Here is a 16,656-nt window from a genome sequence, read left to right as displayed (position 1 = left end):
TCAGTGCTTTCTTCATTATTGTCTAGCAATTTAACTTGCGGCCAATAGATGGCAGCAGTCGTTAAGTCCTCCGGAGCTAAAGTAAGAATAAAATCCAGCAAGATCCCGGCGATGACTGAGGACGAGAGGATACAGTTGACTAAAGCAGCTATTAAAGCTGATGTTTGGACACATTTTGCTTCGTCAAGACTCATGTAGTCTGTAAATTCTGCAACACCAGAGTCAAGTAATCGACAATACTACAAATATATCCTTGATACCACAGTATCACAATGTACCGGATTCTTATTCCCAACACTTCTAAAACATTTATATTTACAAATAAAATAATCACAACATTTGTTCATTTTTTGTGTTGCAATTAAATGTCCGGCCACTAGATGGCAGCAGTCATTATGTCTTCCGCCACTTAAGGAACAATAAAAACCCTATGACATCCCCGCGACGACTGAGGACAGGAGGATACAGTCGACTTTAGCAGCTTTTAAAGCTGATGTTTGGACATATTTTGGTTTGAAAACAAATGGAAGCAGTTACGACTTCGTCAAGAGTCATGTGGTCTGTAAATTCTGCAACACCAATAGAAAAATTTTACTTGGCCCGTCGTACCGTTGAACAAAATCAAAGTAGATACATTGAAATATTGTTATCATGAACTATAATTTCAACACATGTACCAAGACTTCCAGTTAGAGTAAAACTTGGGTCAGAGGGTGGGAATACAATTGTAAAGTTTAGTGAAGATAATAAGAATTAATTGAGCCACAGAGAAGGAAAAGACTACATAACAATCGTTGGTAAATATATATATATATTTTTTTTTTCACCCACAACTTTAAATTGTTAAGATATTTTTACCCCTTATTTGATTGAGTTCAACACCCCTGCAATGTCATGTACTGAGTAGAAAACCTAAATAATTTGGACAAGGTTTGTGGTTTTTTTTCAATTTTTTTGGCACTATTGAAGCATGGGCACTGTTAAGAAAGCCAGGTAAAATAGATTTTTTTTTTTTTATTGTGTACTCGTTACTCTGAAAGACAAATTAAGCAAATGTGTCATGAGAAAAATGCATTAAAATAAAATAAACAAGCACTATAACACAATATAAAACATTCAAGATTATACCCAGACAAAACAAAACATTGAAATCTAGGATATTTTCTGAGAAAATATTGTGTGTTCTTCAGGAACGAATACATGATTAATACGTGCACGTCTGAATGCCCGGCTTGTATTGATCTTTTGCTATTTCGTCCAATGTGTTGGAAAAAAAAATGCTTTTGGAAACCAAAGAGAATTGAAAGATTAAAGGACAGCGAGAGATCGATGCGAGGAGAAAGAAAGAAGGGAGGAAACAAAACCAACAGAGGACGGAGGATCCACACTTGTTGAGATGAATTATGAATTTGGCCATTTGTTTGTATCTTTTGAGTCCTTGAGTTGCTTCTTTCATCCATCCTTCGCCTATTCCCAGACTCTTCCCATTCATGATTGAGGGGGGATTTGGGCTCTTTTCTTTTACAACATTCTGTTTTTGGGGATTTGGATTTTTCCAAAGAAAATCAGAGATTTCAAAAAATGTGTGATTTACTGTTAATAACATGTTGATTTTGCAAAACAAATTGTATATACATATATGTTATATACATACTTGCAATCAAGATGCATGATTGACCATTGGAAATGTACTTCAAATTACTTATATATACTGTATATATATAATATAATGACAATAAAAACACATTACATTCCATTGTTTTTAGAAAGTAATGTAATAAAGCAATACGATTCCAGTTTATCATCTCGGAGTGAAATAATCTGTGACCTAATCTTAAAAATCAGAGCTTCTCCAAGTGTGTGTGTGTGTGTGTGTGTGTGTGTGTGTGTGTGTGTGTGTGTGTGTGTGTGTGTGTGTGTGTGTGTGTGTGTGTGTGTGTGTGTGTGTGTGTGTGTGTGTGTGTGTGTTGCTAGAAGGAGAACAGAGGACAAATAAGGTGCTAGTAGAAGACAAATGGCTGAAAAGGTTATTCCCATATAGAGTTTAAGCGATAACTCAGGTTCAGATTCCTCTGGCAATACATTATATAATTATTGACCTTTTTCTTTTCATCCTTTTTTTATCTCTACCATGTTATTTTCCCCATTTATTTTAATGATTCATAAGAAAGACCCTCGAATACGATCCATAAAAACCCATAGTGTCGTCAAAGTTCACACCAGGATTAATCATGAAGTCAAATCACTGAAAAAAGAGTGAAAACATTGTGTCTTTTTTTTTAATCTACAATATGTTCTTTATCTGAATGTTCTTTCACGTCTTTCTCACACAAGCAGACTCATTCTTTTCAAACTTCCAGCCCCACCCAAGATAATGAGTAAACCCTTCGCGACCACACCCATGGCTTTTCTGCCAAGCGAGTGCCAACACCTCACGAGCTCACACACACTCACACACACACACACATATATATTTATACACGCAGACTCATAAATGTGAATATTGTGCCGTACAATCAACTCATACACGTATATTACCACAGAACTGACACCACAAACGATTCCCATCACATTCGATCATGCGAGCGCGGCGGCCGCAGACGCTTCTTGCCAGTCCATGACATCAGCGAGGACTGAGGAGCTCTGTGGCTCCAGAAAGAACCCGAGTGACGAGGAGGTGACCATGGGAACTGTCGAGTTCCACGGCAACGGGAAAGTTTATCTGTGCGGTCGCTGGAGTCTAACTTTGTCCGCACAGAGAAAGTGGAAAAGTGTCGGAAGTGACGTCATGGAATCGTGCGGACAATGAACAACAACTTCATAACCAAGAGTATAACTACTATTTATGATAGTAAATACGTTTATTAATGGAAAATATGTGGCCCCATAAACACCGGGGAACTCTTAAGAATGACATCAAATGCTTTAAAACATATAGAGAACATTTAGTAATGTTCCTTACTTTTTACTTGTTAAACATATATCTGGCAATTATTTTAAATCCGGCCTTAAAACCATACTTGATGTTTCCTGCCTCATACTTTTAGATTTTACCACTACTTAGTGTTGGCTGAAAACTGCCAGGTTGATACAGGATGTGGCATTATTCTCACAGGTGGTAACGTCTGGTACATTAAGAAAATTGTGAAACCAAAAATCATGGCACTGCAAATTGTTGAGAAACAAGTGTTTCATATATTGTTATTTAAAGTGCACTTAAAATATAAATATTTTAGTAAGACTTTGAAAAGCTACGATGCCACTCGGTGAGGCCTTGCTTGCTTTGTACCATTACTCAGCGAGGCTTGTACCATTACTCAGCGAGGCTTGTACTATTACTCAGTGAGGCTTTGTACCATTAGAAAGCGATGCTTTGTGATATTACTCGGCAAGTCTTTGTAGAATCAGTCAGCGAGGCTTCGTACTATTACTCATTGAGGCTTCGTACTATTACTCATTGAGGCTTCGAACTATTACTCAGCGAGGCTTCGTACTATTACTCGGCAAAGCTTCCTGCTATTACTCAGCGAGGCTTCGTACTATTACTCAGCGAGGCTTCGTACTATTACTCAGCGAGGCTTTGTACTATTACTCAGCGAGGCTTCGTACTAATACTCATTGAGGCTTCTCACTATTACTCGGCGAGGCTCGTACTATTACTCAGCAAGGCTTCATACTATTACTCACTGAGGCTTCTTACTATTACTCGGCGAGGCTTTGTACTATTACTCAGCGAAGCTTCGTACTATTACTCATTGAGGCTTCTTACTATTACTCGGCGAGGCTTCGTACTACTACTCATTGAGGCTTCTTACTATTACTCTGCGAGGCTTTGTACCATTACTCAGCTAGGCATCGTACTATTACTCTGCGAGGCTTTGTACTATTACTCAGCGAGACAACGTACTATTACTCATTGAGGCTTCTTACTTTTAGTCGGCGAGGCTTTGTACTATTACTTTAGGCCTTAACTCCATTGGGCTTCATACTTTTACTCCACAAGCTTCTGTATTATTGCTAGTGTGCTTTAAGGTCCAAAAAACACAGTAACACAACGTTTTTCTTTTGTCAGTATATTTGGTGCCTTCCGATTTTTCATTTTTGGTAATTTCAATGGGTCCTCGAGCCACAAGACACAACAAATAGGTTGCTTCATTCAAAACTAGATTATGGATTTGATTCCAGCTGTTTGCTGCCAACGCTCTAATCCCCGTCTGACACAAAGAACCCCAAGATGAAGGCATATTATTAACGACACTTTCACAATAAAAGCTCTCAGCAGGAAGGAGGCAGAAAGGTAGAGCTCAATACACCTCCTTTATCGTGTGATATCTGAGCCCAAACCCAATAGCTGTGACAAAGACAGGATTATCCAGAGAAGCAAATGGAAAAAAAAAACAGAAAAAAAAGCAACAGATCTTTCTTACCCGGAGCAGGGATTGGGACTCTTCTTTAGAGGTTCCTCCTTTTCCATCATGTGCGCCTCCACTTCCAACTCCGCCTCCTGCCGTGTGCGGCTGAGACGGTAATTGTTTCTCCACCATGTTGGTGCCTCCGTTCCTCCCTCCTCCTCCTCCGCCGTAGAGCTTTGCGTCTCCCAAAAAGGACTTGGTATCTCCCAAAAAGGACTTGGTGTCTCCCAGGTAAACCATGCTGGGGGAGGCCACGCCTCTTTTCTGCTGCGAGGCCTCGTGGTTGGCAGAAACGAAGGGAAGCGACAGCGACGAAGGGTAGATGGAGGGGCTACCGGTTCCCATGGTTCTGTCGGGGACCATCCTCTCCTTCGGGACCCACAGGAGGCCATGGGCTTGCTCCCCTCCTCTCTCCCCGATCCCTCTGGTGTCTCCCAGAATCCAACCTTTCTCGCGCTCCCGGTCCTTCTCCTCGCCTCCCTCGCACTTGACCGACCCCGCCGCCTCGTCCCGCCCTCCCTCCGCCAGCCGTCCTTCGGGCGGCGCCAGCGAGTAGAGGAAGCGAAGGTCGCCCTTGCTCTCCTCTTTGATGGCCAAGGTAGAGGGCGCCGAGCAGCCGTTGGCGGAGAAGGTCAGCGAGGGCGTGAGCGAGGTGGTCAGCGAGGTGGGCAGCGAGAGGGTGGTCATGGAGCTCAGCGAGGGCGAGGAGTCCCGGCAGTGGGCCGAGTTGAAATGGTCCAGCAGGGCCGACGAGTCGGGGGCCGTGAAGTCGCAGTGTCGACAGCGGCAACACGCGTGGACCCGCCTGTGGAAGGAGATGGAATTGAAGTCAAACTTCTTCCATGACTTCCATTGGAATGACTGAGGAAGGGTAAGTGACACATAGATATCGTTGCCATAAAGAAAACGGTAAGTCAAGTTTTAGTGCTTTATTGTGTTTGGTGTTGAAATGTCTTACGTCTACACAAGTAGAGGTAACTATTGATTATACATATGTTGACGAAGCCTCATGAAACACTTGACAAGGTATCATGATAGTGTCGTCATTTTGAAAGACCACTAGTACTAGATGGAACTTTAATGGTGTTTTTTTTTTATATATATTTTGCTCATATCTACAAATTCATTTTTAAACTTATAGTCACCTTTTAAAATGAAAACACATCATGATACATCATCAGCTGTTTCATGAAGCTCTCTCAGCTTTATAATCTCTGACTCTGATCTACTAAATCCATAAAACCTAGAGCACCATCTAGTGGTCTTTTAGAAATGAAGACAATGTATCATGATACCTCATTAACTGTTTCATGAAGCTTCATCGACCCGTACTTAAGGTTAAAAGGTACAAAAGTGCTTGACCTTTTATTATCGTTATCACAAAATTAACCTTGACATTATCAATTCTTCCGTTCTAAATGGATGTTTCATGAAACAGGTGATGGGGTATCATGATACATTGTCTTCATTTTGAAAGACCTGAATTGGTAGATCAAAGATTGAGAAGCAGAGAGTGACATCTACAGTAGTGGTCTTTCAAAATGAAGAAACTGTATCATGAAGCCTCATCAACACATCACTATTACTATATAAACCCATAGAGTGTTCTCATTTCATCCCTCACTTAGTGCTGTCAGTCACTTGTCTTTTTGGAAGTTTTATATACAGTTTGTCGGCTTTGAGGGATATTTCGTTTCTAATCAGCGTTTTATTCAATTGATTTTTTTGTTCTTTAAACTTTGTCCCTCAGAATCAGTCTATTTAAATTAAATGAATGGTGGGAAACGCTCTGTCTTTACTTCACTTTTATTTGAATTGAGCTCCTCGACCTGGGGTTTAGATTCTCTTAAGGACAAGATCTGACTCTTAATTCAGCCAAACATACTCGCAGGTTTTCTTTTTTTTTTTCTTCCTACTCTCAATCCACCAGCTTGTCTGCCCTTATCCTCCGGCTAACCTCTATTTTACTTTGTCATCAGCAGCACTAACTAGTTCTTCACTTAGTGCCATAAATATATATATATATAATTTATACTTTAAAGGGTTTCTACAATGTAAACAGATTTGGATCTAAGCGTTTTGAGACCAACATTTATTTTTTTAATGATAAACCAAACATGGAAAAAAGAAAAATCAATTATTAATGCAATAATGATTTGATTGGAATACACAGTTCTTCATATGTATTATTGGTTTTATTATCAGTAAACACTTTCAGCCATGAAGTAAATTTGGTTCGACAGAAAATTCTCATTGATTTTTATAGCTTTCCATGTCGTCCAATACAAACGCCTCTTCCCGAAGTTGTTAAGATAAGATAGGAGAAACTTTATCAATGCTGTCCTTCGGGAAATAATTTTTTTTTTTATAAAACAAGATTTTTGAATTTAAAAAGAGAAAACTAACATAAAATCTTACTAGTCATATGTACATTTTTTTTTAAATCTTTGAAAATTATATTTAATCATTTTAATGCCAATTTACCCTTGTGTTATTTCAGGGTCATGGTGACCCAAAGGCCTGAAAACAAATGTGTTTGTGGTATCACGTGTGTTGTCTCTGGGTCAAAGTGACCCGAAGACCTGAAAATAAATGTGTTTGTGGCATCTTTTTTGTTGTCTCTGGGTCAAGGTGACCCGGAGGCCCGAAAACAAATGATACCTCAAACACATTTGTTTTCCGGCCTCCCGGTCACCTTTACCTAAAGACAACACAAGGAATACCTAAAAAACATTTATTCGGGTCACCTTGACACCGAGATAACACAGGCCTTGTTATTAGATTCATGAATGTATTGTATTTTAAAGACGTTTTAAGGATCCTCTGAAAGTTTTAGAATTACTTTTACACATATACCTATTAAATTGTACTTGTATTTCCATACACCCATGCAATGTGTGTCAGTAGAAAATTGTAATACCAGCAAAATAAATACAGAAGAAAAAAAAAATGTTGTTTTTAATTTATTTTTCTGTAAAAAAAAAAGCCTGATTTAGCAAAAACCTTAATCAAAGATAGAAGCTTCTGTGATCAACAAGCACGTGTCTTTATCAAGTCATCCACATCAGTATACTTGTTTGTTAAAGTGTCCCTGCTTGTCAGAGTTCAATTTGAAAAATGCAGCCATTGCAGCATCATATTGGAGTCCACCTGCAAAGTAATGCTTCTCTCAGGACTGCTGATGAAACAGGTGTTTACTCTTCCCCGACTAGTTCGCCCAGTCAAGGTTATAATACATCTTAAGATGCAGTATCTCCTCCACTTATCTTCCACGAGTTGCCATAGGAAACCAGCCAAAGATCCCTTCTTTTTATAGATTAAAACATACATCACGAGTGCACACAAGAGGGAGAAATTTAGAACCTAAAGCCACGAATGAACCATTATTTAACGCTAAATATTCATCTTGAATTTTTCTTTAAAGAAAAATGACAAACACAGGGAAGGTGAAAACCCCTAAAAGTGAGTACCACACATTTAATAGACTCATTTTTACCGTTCTAATTAATCAATGGACTGAATACTAGGGTTTTAACTTTTATGAGTTCTCACAGTTAACCAGAGTGGTGTGAGAATGATGCCATAACCGAGTCCAAATGACCAGGAATTGATGACCGCTGAGAGCCAAATACCTGCACTTAACAACAGGAGTCGATAAACAACTTGACAAAAGTATCAGTCATTAAAGCCCCAGGAGAGGCTGCCTCTAATTTCCACAGATTGTCTCGAAAGCCTGACTCGCTGAAAACCATTTTATTTACCCGCTTTTTCTCAGGAGTTTTCGCCGGTGACTGACACGGTGTGTTGGAGAGAAATGATATCTTGGCATTTGTATTAAAGAAAATACCTTTTCAACCAAGTGGCGAACATGTTACATGTCAAGAGTGTTACCTGTTTGTTTTTTTTAACTCACCTGTAGTGTCTGAAAAGTTCCTCCTCCACTTCTGTGCTGAAGTGACACTTGGTGCACGAGAACTCCCTCTCTTCTCCCGCTCTCTTCCCCCCTTCTTTTTCTCCGCCGGACTCCTCCTCGGCCTTGACGTGAGGCGTCACCCCCTTTAGGTTGATGGAGGTATGGCAAGTGTCGTAGTGTTGGAGCAGGACGTCGATGTCCGTGGTGGCGAAGGCGCACTGGTCGCACAGGTGAGTGACTCCTGCAAGAACATTGAAACAATTCTGAATCTGTCCATCTTTATCTGGATCGGTTATGAGATGTTACATTTGAAAATGCTGAGAGAGAAACTGATTTAACCGCTGAAACTATGAACGGATACATTATTTATTTACTGTATTTTTGGGATGCAAAGGATGGATTTTCGTGTAGTAATACTACGGAGCCTCACAGAGCAATACTAAGGAACATCGCAAAGTAAAACTATGGAGTCTCACAGAGTAATACTACAGAGCCATGTGGAGTATACTATGGAAGCTCAGAAAGTTCTACAAGGGAGGCTCACTGAGTACTAATATGGAGCCTTACGGAGTAATACTACAGAGCCCAATGTAGTTATACGATATAGCTTTGAAGAGAGATACTAAGAAGCTTTGTGAAGTAATACTACAGTCTCAAGAGTAATTCTTCATAGTCTTGTGGGGTATACTAGGGAAGCTCAAAAAGTACTACAAGAGAGGCTCACTGAGTACTAATATGGAGCCTTACGGAGTAATACTACAGAGCCCAATGTAGTTATACGATATAGCTTTGAAGAGAGATACTAAGGAGCTTTGTGAAGTAATACTACAGTCTCACGGAGTAATTCTTCTTGCGGAGTAATACTACAGAGTCTCACATTAACACTACGGAGTCTCACATTAACACTACGGAGTCTCGCAAAATAAAACTATGGAGGCTCACAGAGTAGTACTACGGAGCCTTGCTTAGTAATACTAAGGCGCCTTGATACTATAGAGATTGTGGAGTAACACAACGGAACCTTTTGGAGTAATACTATGGACCCTTTTGGAGTAACACCATGGAACCCCATCGAGTAATACTACGGAGCCTCATTGAGTAATAATACGGAGCCTCGTGGAGCTATACTACAGAGCCTAATGGGGTAATACTAATGAGTTTCAGCGAGTTACGGAACATTGCAGAATATAACTAAAAGCCTCATGGAGTAATACTAGGAGGACTGATCGAGTAATAATCCGGATCCTTTAGGATTAATACTACAGAACCTCTTGGAGTCATACTACGGAGCCTGATAGAGTAATAATATGGAACCTCATGGATTAATACTCTAGAACCTCTTCGAGTAATACTACGGAGCCTGATTGAGTAATAATACGGAACCTCATGGAGTAATACTATGGAGCCTGATCTAGTTATAATAGGGAACCTCGTGGAGTAATACTACAGAACCTTTTGGAGTAATACTACGGAGCCTCATGAAGTAATACTATGAGTTCCGGGGAGTTAAACCACGGAGCATCGCAGATTATAACTGCAAGCCTCGTTGAGTAATACTACAAAGCTTTGTGGGGTAATACTACAGGGCCAGGGCCTTACCAATATTTTGACAGATTATTGAGACCGACGTTTCTTTTTTGATTATTAAGAAAATAAAAGGGTGCCTTAAAGTCCTAAAGAAAGGTTTCTAATATACTTATTGGAACTAGGATTGACCTCATATAGTCAAGTGATGATGAATAAACAAGTAAACATCCTCATTAAGAATTGTGACCCAAATGTTCGTGTACCTTGTGTGACCATTGGGTTGGTGGGATCCGACGTTACAGAAGAGGCGTCTCGAGAACCAGGAGGAGTCTTGCTCGGCGAGATGGACGGAGCAGGTTCTAGCTGTTTGACCGACGGAGGGAACTTGTTGCATTTGGGGCAGGAAGGCTTCCGACAGGCGAACGGGTGGGAGACCTAAAGGAAAACGATGCTGATGATATCCAAAGATAATCAATACTGCATCAACTGTCTAGAAGAGCCTCGTTACATAAATTACATCACCTTCGTTTCTGCTGCTAACCATCTTTATAGCACACGCCACAGCTGCGCCAGCTTCCCTGGCAGCTGGCACCGTGTGGGTGAATTTGTGGCGACGAGGGACTTATTGCTATCCTCCAAATGGGAACAATTAACTTCACACTTGTTCATATATTATATTATATGTGCCTGAGTCTTACTAATCAGCCTCTTTTTAATTAGCAGCTAGTTTTTTTAACGGCTGTAAGTGTGTACGGCTCATACGATACACACCAAATGTTTTTTCTGGGTCACAAGAAGTGAAGCTTTGGCTCAGAGTTATTACTGCAGTAGAGGGTCACCGCAACAAGAAAGTGAAAGCAGTTAATTAACATTTAAACAGAAAATGATCCAGCATCTAAAGCCGTGACTTGCAGAGTAATAGTCTGTGATTCACAGAGTAATACTAAGCTGACTTGCAGAGTAATACTACGCTGACTTGCAGAGTAATACTACGTTGATTCGCAGAGTAATACTACGCTGATTTATAGAGTAATACAAAGCTGACTTGCAGAGTAATACAAAGCTGAGTCACAGTGTAATACTAAGCTGACTTGCAGAGTAATACAAAGCTGACTTGCAGAGTAATATTAAGCTGACTCGCAGAGTAGTATAAGCTGACTTACTAGCAGTAATACAAAGCTGACTTGCAGAGTAATACTACCCTGACTCACAGTGTAATACTAAACTGACTTTCAGAGTAATACAAAGCTGACTTGCAGAGTAATACAAAGCTGACTTTCAGAGTAATACTAAACTGACTCGCAGAGTAATTTAAGCTGACTTACTAGCAGTAATACAAAGCTGACTTGCAGAGTAATACTACCCTGACTCACAGTGTAATACTAAACTGACTTTCAGAGTAATACAAAGCTGACTTGCAGAGTAATACTAAACTGACTCGCAGAGTAATTTAAGCTGACTTACTAGCAGTAATACAAAGCTGACTTGCAGAGTAATACTACCCTGACTCACAGTATAATACTAAACTGACTTTCAGAGTAATACAAAGCTGACTTGCAGAGTAATACTAAACTGACTCGCAGAGTAATTTAAGCTGACTTACTAGCAGTAATACAGAGCTGACTTGCAGAGTAATACTACCCTGACTCACAGTGTAATACTAAACTGACTTGCAGAGTAATACAAAGCTGACTCGCAGAGTAATATAAGCTGACTTACTAGCAGTAATACAAAGCTGACTTGCAGAGTAATACTACCCTGACTCACAGTGTAATACTAAACTGACTTTCAGAGTAATACAAAGCTGACTTGCAGAGTAATACTAAACTGACTCGCAGAGTAATTTAAGCTGACTTACTAGCAGTAATACAAAGCTGACTTGCACAGTAATACTACCCTGACTCACAGTGTAATACTAAACTGACTTGCAGAGTAATACAAAGCTGACTCGCAGAGTAATATAAGCTGACTTACTAGCAGTAATACAAAGCTGACTTGCAGAGTAATACTACCCTGACTCACAGTGTAATACTAAACTGACTTTCAGAGTAATACAAAGCTGACTTGCAGAGTAATACTAAACTGACTCGCAGAGTAATTTAAGCTGACTTACTAGCAGTAATACAAAGCTGACTTGCAGAGTAATACTACCCTGACTCACAGTGTAATACTAAACTGACTTGCAGAGTAATACAAAGCTGACTCGCAGAGTAATATAAGCTGACTTACTAGCAGTAATACTACTATGACTTGCATAGTAATACTACGTTGACTTGCATAGTAATACTACGTTGACCCGCAGAGTAATACTACGCTGACTTAAAGTATTACTAGGCTGACTTGGAGAGTAATACTACGCTGACTCGCAGATTAATACTAAACTGATTCGAGAGTAAGACTAAGCTGACTCGCAGAGTAATACTAAGCTGACACCAAAGTAACGCTACGGTGACCTGAGGTGCAGTTTGGCAGTTTACTAATATTTTTGACAGATTTCTGGGTGACATTTACCACATTTGAGTTCAGCAACTAAAAACATAATTAACACATAAACATTCAAGGCACGATGATGATTTTTGAGAACATTTAAGGATTTAAAGTGCACCTTAAAGTGCAAACTAATGATGTTTTAATAATTAATAATTATTGAAGTGGGTCTACAAGAAAAAAAAAAAGTCTGATAATTACTGGAATGGCTTTGCTGAACACTATAATGGTTTTATCGACGGGTTCACAGACATACACACACGTGTAGCTGCTTCCATATACGGTGCAGCAGCAGACAGGCAGCTAACAGTCAATAATGCATCACTGTAGTGTCAAACTCACCTCCCCCAAGTGTTTCTGCGGCTGACAGAGTCCCTGCGGACAGAACATGCAGTGCTGGATGCAGCACCGGTGGATGGAATGGTTGTGCTGGTAGTGCAACAGCAGCGGCGCCACCACGATCACGTCCGCACTGTGCGCCATCGAGTATCGGAAATCACACAACTGGCAGTTGTAGCTCGTCACCACGGCGTCAGGGTCGTTGCTGTTTGGGTCTGAAATAAAAAGGATAAAATATCAGATTAGAAAACATTAAAAGTGAGTTGACTCTACGTTACAAACAATTCTTAGAAGGAAGTCAAAAAAACTTTATTAAAAAATGTTGATACATTTTATGTGAATTAATTGATTAGGCTACATAATGCACTATCCTAGCTTGGGTTTAAAAACAATATAATGCGGTGTTGTCGACCTTTTTTTTAAAGAGGGTCATATTTGATGAAGTCGGGGGCCAAATACAATGTTATTACATCATAAGAACTTCTTTAGAAACATACGGGAAACACTTTTATTTCAGATTCGTATTAGGAATTAGTATTTTTTATTGTTTGCATTTTGACTTATGATATTTTCACACCAATACAATTAAAAACAGTTTCTAACCCAAAATCTGTCAAATTCATTTCTAGTCCTCGACGACCTCCTCACTACACATTTTTGACACGCTATGACCCCCTGATTATTGACCTGAAATGACCCCCAATCAGACCATTTTTGTTTTAATTGCTCTTTAAAATATTGGTACTGAAATGTGAATAAATGAATGTTACAACCAATATGTTCACTATAAACACATATTCGATCGGTAATTTATTTATATCCTTATATTATTAAGTGTTTTTTAAATCCATTTTAATTGATATATTAGTTTTTCTAATTGTATTTATTGATAAAATGATTTTATTTTAATTTATTTTTTATTCTAAAGTGTCCTTTTTTCATAATGTGCTTATTGTATTACTTGGTACTTAACTTCAATAATATACACTTTTGACAATGAAGACATTCTATCATATTCTATGAAAAACCTTTGTATTTTCATTGTCTGGGAGAACAATACAGTTAATAACTAACTTAAATTAAGGATTCTGTTAAATGACAAACACTTCCGTACCTTGGTTTGTTGGATCTTTGCAACCTTTGGATGACAACTCTCTCTCCACGTCTCTTCGTCCATCTCTGTCGAGGCCTCCATGTTTGAAGTTGTTGGTGCTCTTGCTGTGCCGTTGCTCGTAGTGTTCCAAGAGCGCCGCCGATCCTCCCGAAGACCCGCAACTCCAGCTACAGTATTTGCAGCAATAATACACCTGAACGGTCCCGGTGGCTCGTTCGCTTGTCCAGTTTGAGGAGTCGGAACACTCCCTGACCGGGATGGAGTATCCCACCAGAGAATTGTCCTCGGCTCTCACCGCCGTTTTCTCCGACCCTTCCACGGTTAGATTCCTGTCCTTCAGAAGGATGTCGTGCGTCGTCAGGCTGCTGCTGGTGATCAGGGCGGCGTTCTTGACTTTGTTAGGGTGCGACGCCAGGAAGTGTTGCTCCAGTTCTAAGGAGTTACTCCCCATGTAGGTGAAGTTGCAGAATTTGCAGCGGAAATATTTAGTGTTGCCCTGGCAGTCGGATGTCTTTCGGCCAATCCCGATTAGTGTTCCTCCCAATGTGACCTGGCAAAAGAAAATAATCAATTATCATTCAAAATTAATACCGATGAACTATTTGACCATCTAGATCAGGTCATATTCGGCCATTTAAGCAATTTTTACTGATCCATTTTATAGTATATTTTGTCGTATGTATTGTAAAAGGCTGTTTTACGGTTAGCAGAAAAGCTCCAGTTTAGAAACAACATAAAACCTCTCAAAGCAACATGAAGTCGACATGAAAAAAGTAGATTAAACAACAATTGATGTAAATTTTACACTAAGAAAATTCCCATGTGCCTTTTTCTTTCACAATTTATAACAATAACAAGTATTAGGTTGGGCGTCACTTAGCTGTTGCCATTTCAATACTTAAGTGCTAAATGATTTCTAACTTTATAGAGTTGTAGTCGATATATCATGATATTCTTTTCCACGATACTGTATGAATATTTGCCAGCACTGGATTCATTTTTTGTTTGCGTATTACATCTCTTTTCCATTATTTTATGGTTTAAAGCTCAATACAGTGTTTTTAAATTTTAATAATATATATATATATATATATATATATATATATATATATATTTTTTTATTGAAAATATATTCGGGTTGTATTTTGGGTTGTAAATAAACCTCTGGCTGCCAGATTGCTGTAGTCATTTCGTACTTGACAGCTTAAATAACAATGAAATCCTGCCAGATCCAGGCGATGACTGAGGACGAGAGGATACAGTGGACTCCAGCGACTTTGAAAGCTGATGTTTTGACATATTTTGGTTTCAAAACAAATGAAAGCAGTTACGACTTCAACAAGAGTCATGTGGTCTTTAAATTTTGCAACACCAGAGTCAAGTACTCGACAATACTACAAATATATCCTTTGTTACTACAGTAACACAATGAATTAAAGCCATTACCCCTTTGTTATGATATGCATTGTATCTAGGGCTGAACGATTAATCGCACTTGCGATACAATCGCGATATTCAAAAATGCGATTAATTTATCGCAGAGGTTGCGATTTTATTTAAAGCTAATTTAATTTACTGGCCGTCAGAATTACTTGCGAGCTTAATGTAAAGTTGATCATTTATTGTATTTGATTTTTTTAAAAATGCTTAAAAAAGAGGACATTGAAAAAATAAACACATTAATTAAATGACAATATTTCGTAAAATAATCGCAATTATATTTTAATTTTATCACCATTCTTGCCAATACACACTCCATATAACCCGGGGTATTTAATTTAATCTGTTTACATTCAACAGTAATAGTATTGGAGCGGGAGAGTCCTTCTGAAACTCTTGGGTAGGTTTAGATGAATAACCCTGATCTAGATTATTCTATAACCTTCACATGTACTTATATCATCACTTTGTTCTTCTTTTGTCATTGCTTTGTATTCATTTATACTTCATGTTGAAACAGACAAGGACAGTCATGGTCTCAGCAACAAAAAAAAAGGGGAAAATTAATCTAAATTCACATTCATCAGCTTCATCTACATTAACATGTGAATTAAAAAAAAAAAAAAAGAACCAGCCATGATGATGGCAACGCTCCGGCCCGACTACAAAGACCACGAGACACGCTAGATTTAAGACAGAAATACGGTCATTAGAGTGTGAAATGGGACACATCGTTTTTTTGCAGAGAAAAAAAAAAAAAAGATTCCCAAAGGCTTAATGAGAGCCATTACTGTGTGTGATCGCAACACAGCAATCATCCAATTATCATGTCTCGTGGACTCTGCCCAGGCAATTAAAGATAAGCCCAACACAACGTCTTGATATGAAACAGAGAATACACGGCAAAAAAAAAAAGGAAACAAAGTGAAGGAGGACAACATCGAGGATGAAGAAGAGAAGTGGTCGTAGAGACTGAAAAGACGTAAGCAAAGTGAGGATCGAGATGGAAAAAAGCAAAGGCTAGACCGTAGACGGAGGGAAAGAAAGAGCCGTCAGGACGAGGAAACAACTGGACGAGTGGAGGAGAGAAAGCAGCTAAATGTGTTTGACAGCTGTTTCATTACATCAACCATTATAACTATTGGTTTTCAAGTCCCGTCCTTCTGTCTGCCTCCTCCACTATCCGCCTGCATCTCTATCTTTATCTCACTTTTTCCTTCGCTTTTTCTCACCCACCCCTTCCCTCCCTCCCTCCCTCCCTCCCCCTTAACCTTGTTGGTTGACGGGGCACCTCGGCATCATGACAACATGGAATTTTCCAAACGTGGGCAGGGGGAGAGAAAAAAGCGAGAGAAGGAATAGAGAACCCTTTCATCCGTTTTTTTTTTTTTCTTAATGCTACTTTCACTTATTCTTCATAATGA

At 39.2% G+C, this 16,656-nt stretch overlaps 1 protein-coding gene across 2 annotated transcripts in view; it reads right to left on the bottom strand.

Annotated features, from left to right (window-relative positions):
- The window catches only part of trps1 (trichorhinophalangeal syndrome I), a 112,824-nt gene that overhangs the window by 56,973 nt on the left and 39,195 nt on the right, over positions 1–16,656 (bottom strand). For both annotated transcript variants that reach the window (XM_087786433.1, XM_087786434.1), the window contains exons 4-8: positions 13,793–14,342; positions 12,682–12,893; positions 10,116–10,287; positions 8,326–8,566; positions 4,428–5,217 (exon numbers count right to left, since the gene is read on the bottom strand). In XM_087786433.1, coding sequence (XP_087642559.1) covers positions 4,428–5,217; positions 8,326–8,566; positions 10,116–10,287; positions 12,682–12,893; positions 13,793–14,342 — 1,965 coding nt within the window. The remainder of the gene's footprint in view (positions 1–4,427; positions 5,218–8,325; positions 8,567–10,115; positions 10,288–12,681; positions 12,894–13,792; positions 14,343–16,656) is intronic.

Source organism: Callionymus lyra, chromosome 3 (assembly GCF_982586985.1).
Source record: "Callionymus lyra chromosome 3, fCalLyr1.hap1.1, whole genome shotgun sequence".
In the NCBI taxonomy this organism is placed as follows: domain Eukaryota; kingdom Metazoa; phylum Chordata; class Actinopteri; order Syngnathiformes; family Callionymidae; genus Callionymus; species Callionymus lyra.
The sequence above is the reverse complement of the archived record's forward strand: the minus strand, read 5'-3'. Positions and strand labels throughout refer to the sequence as shown.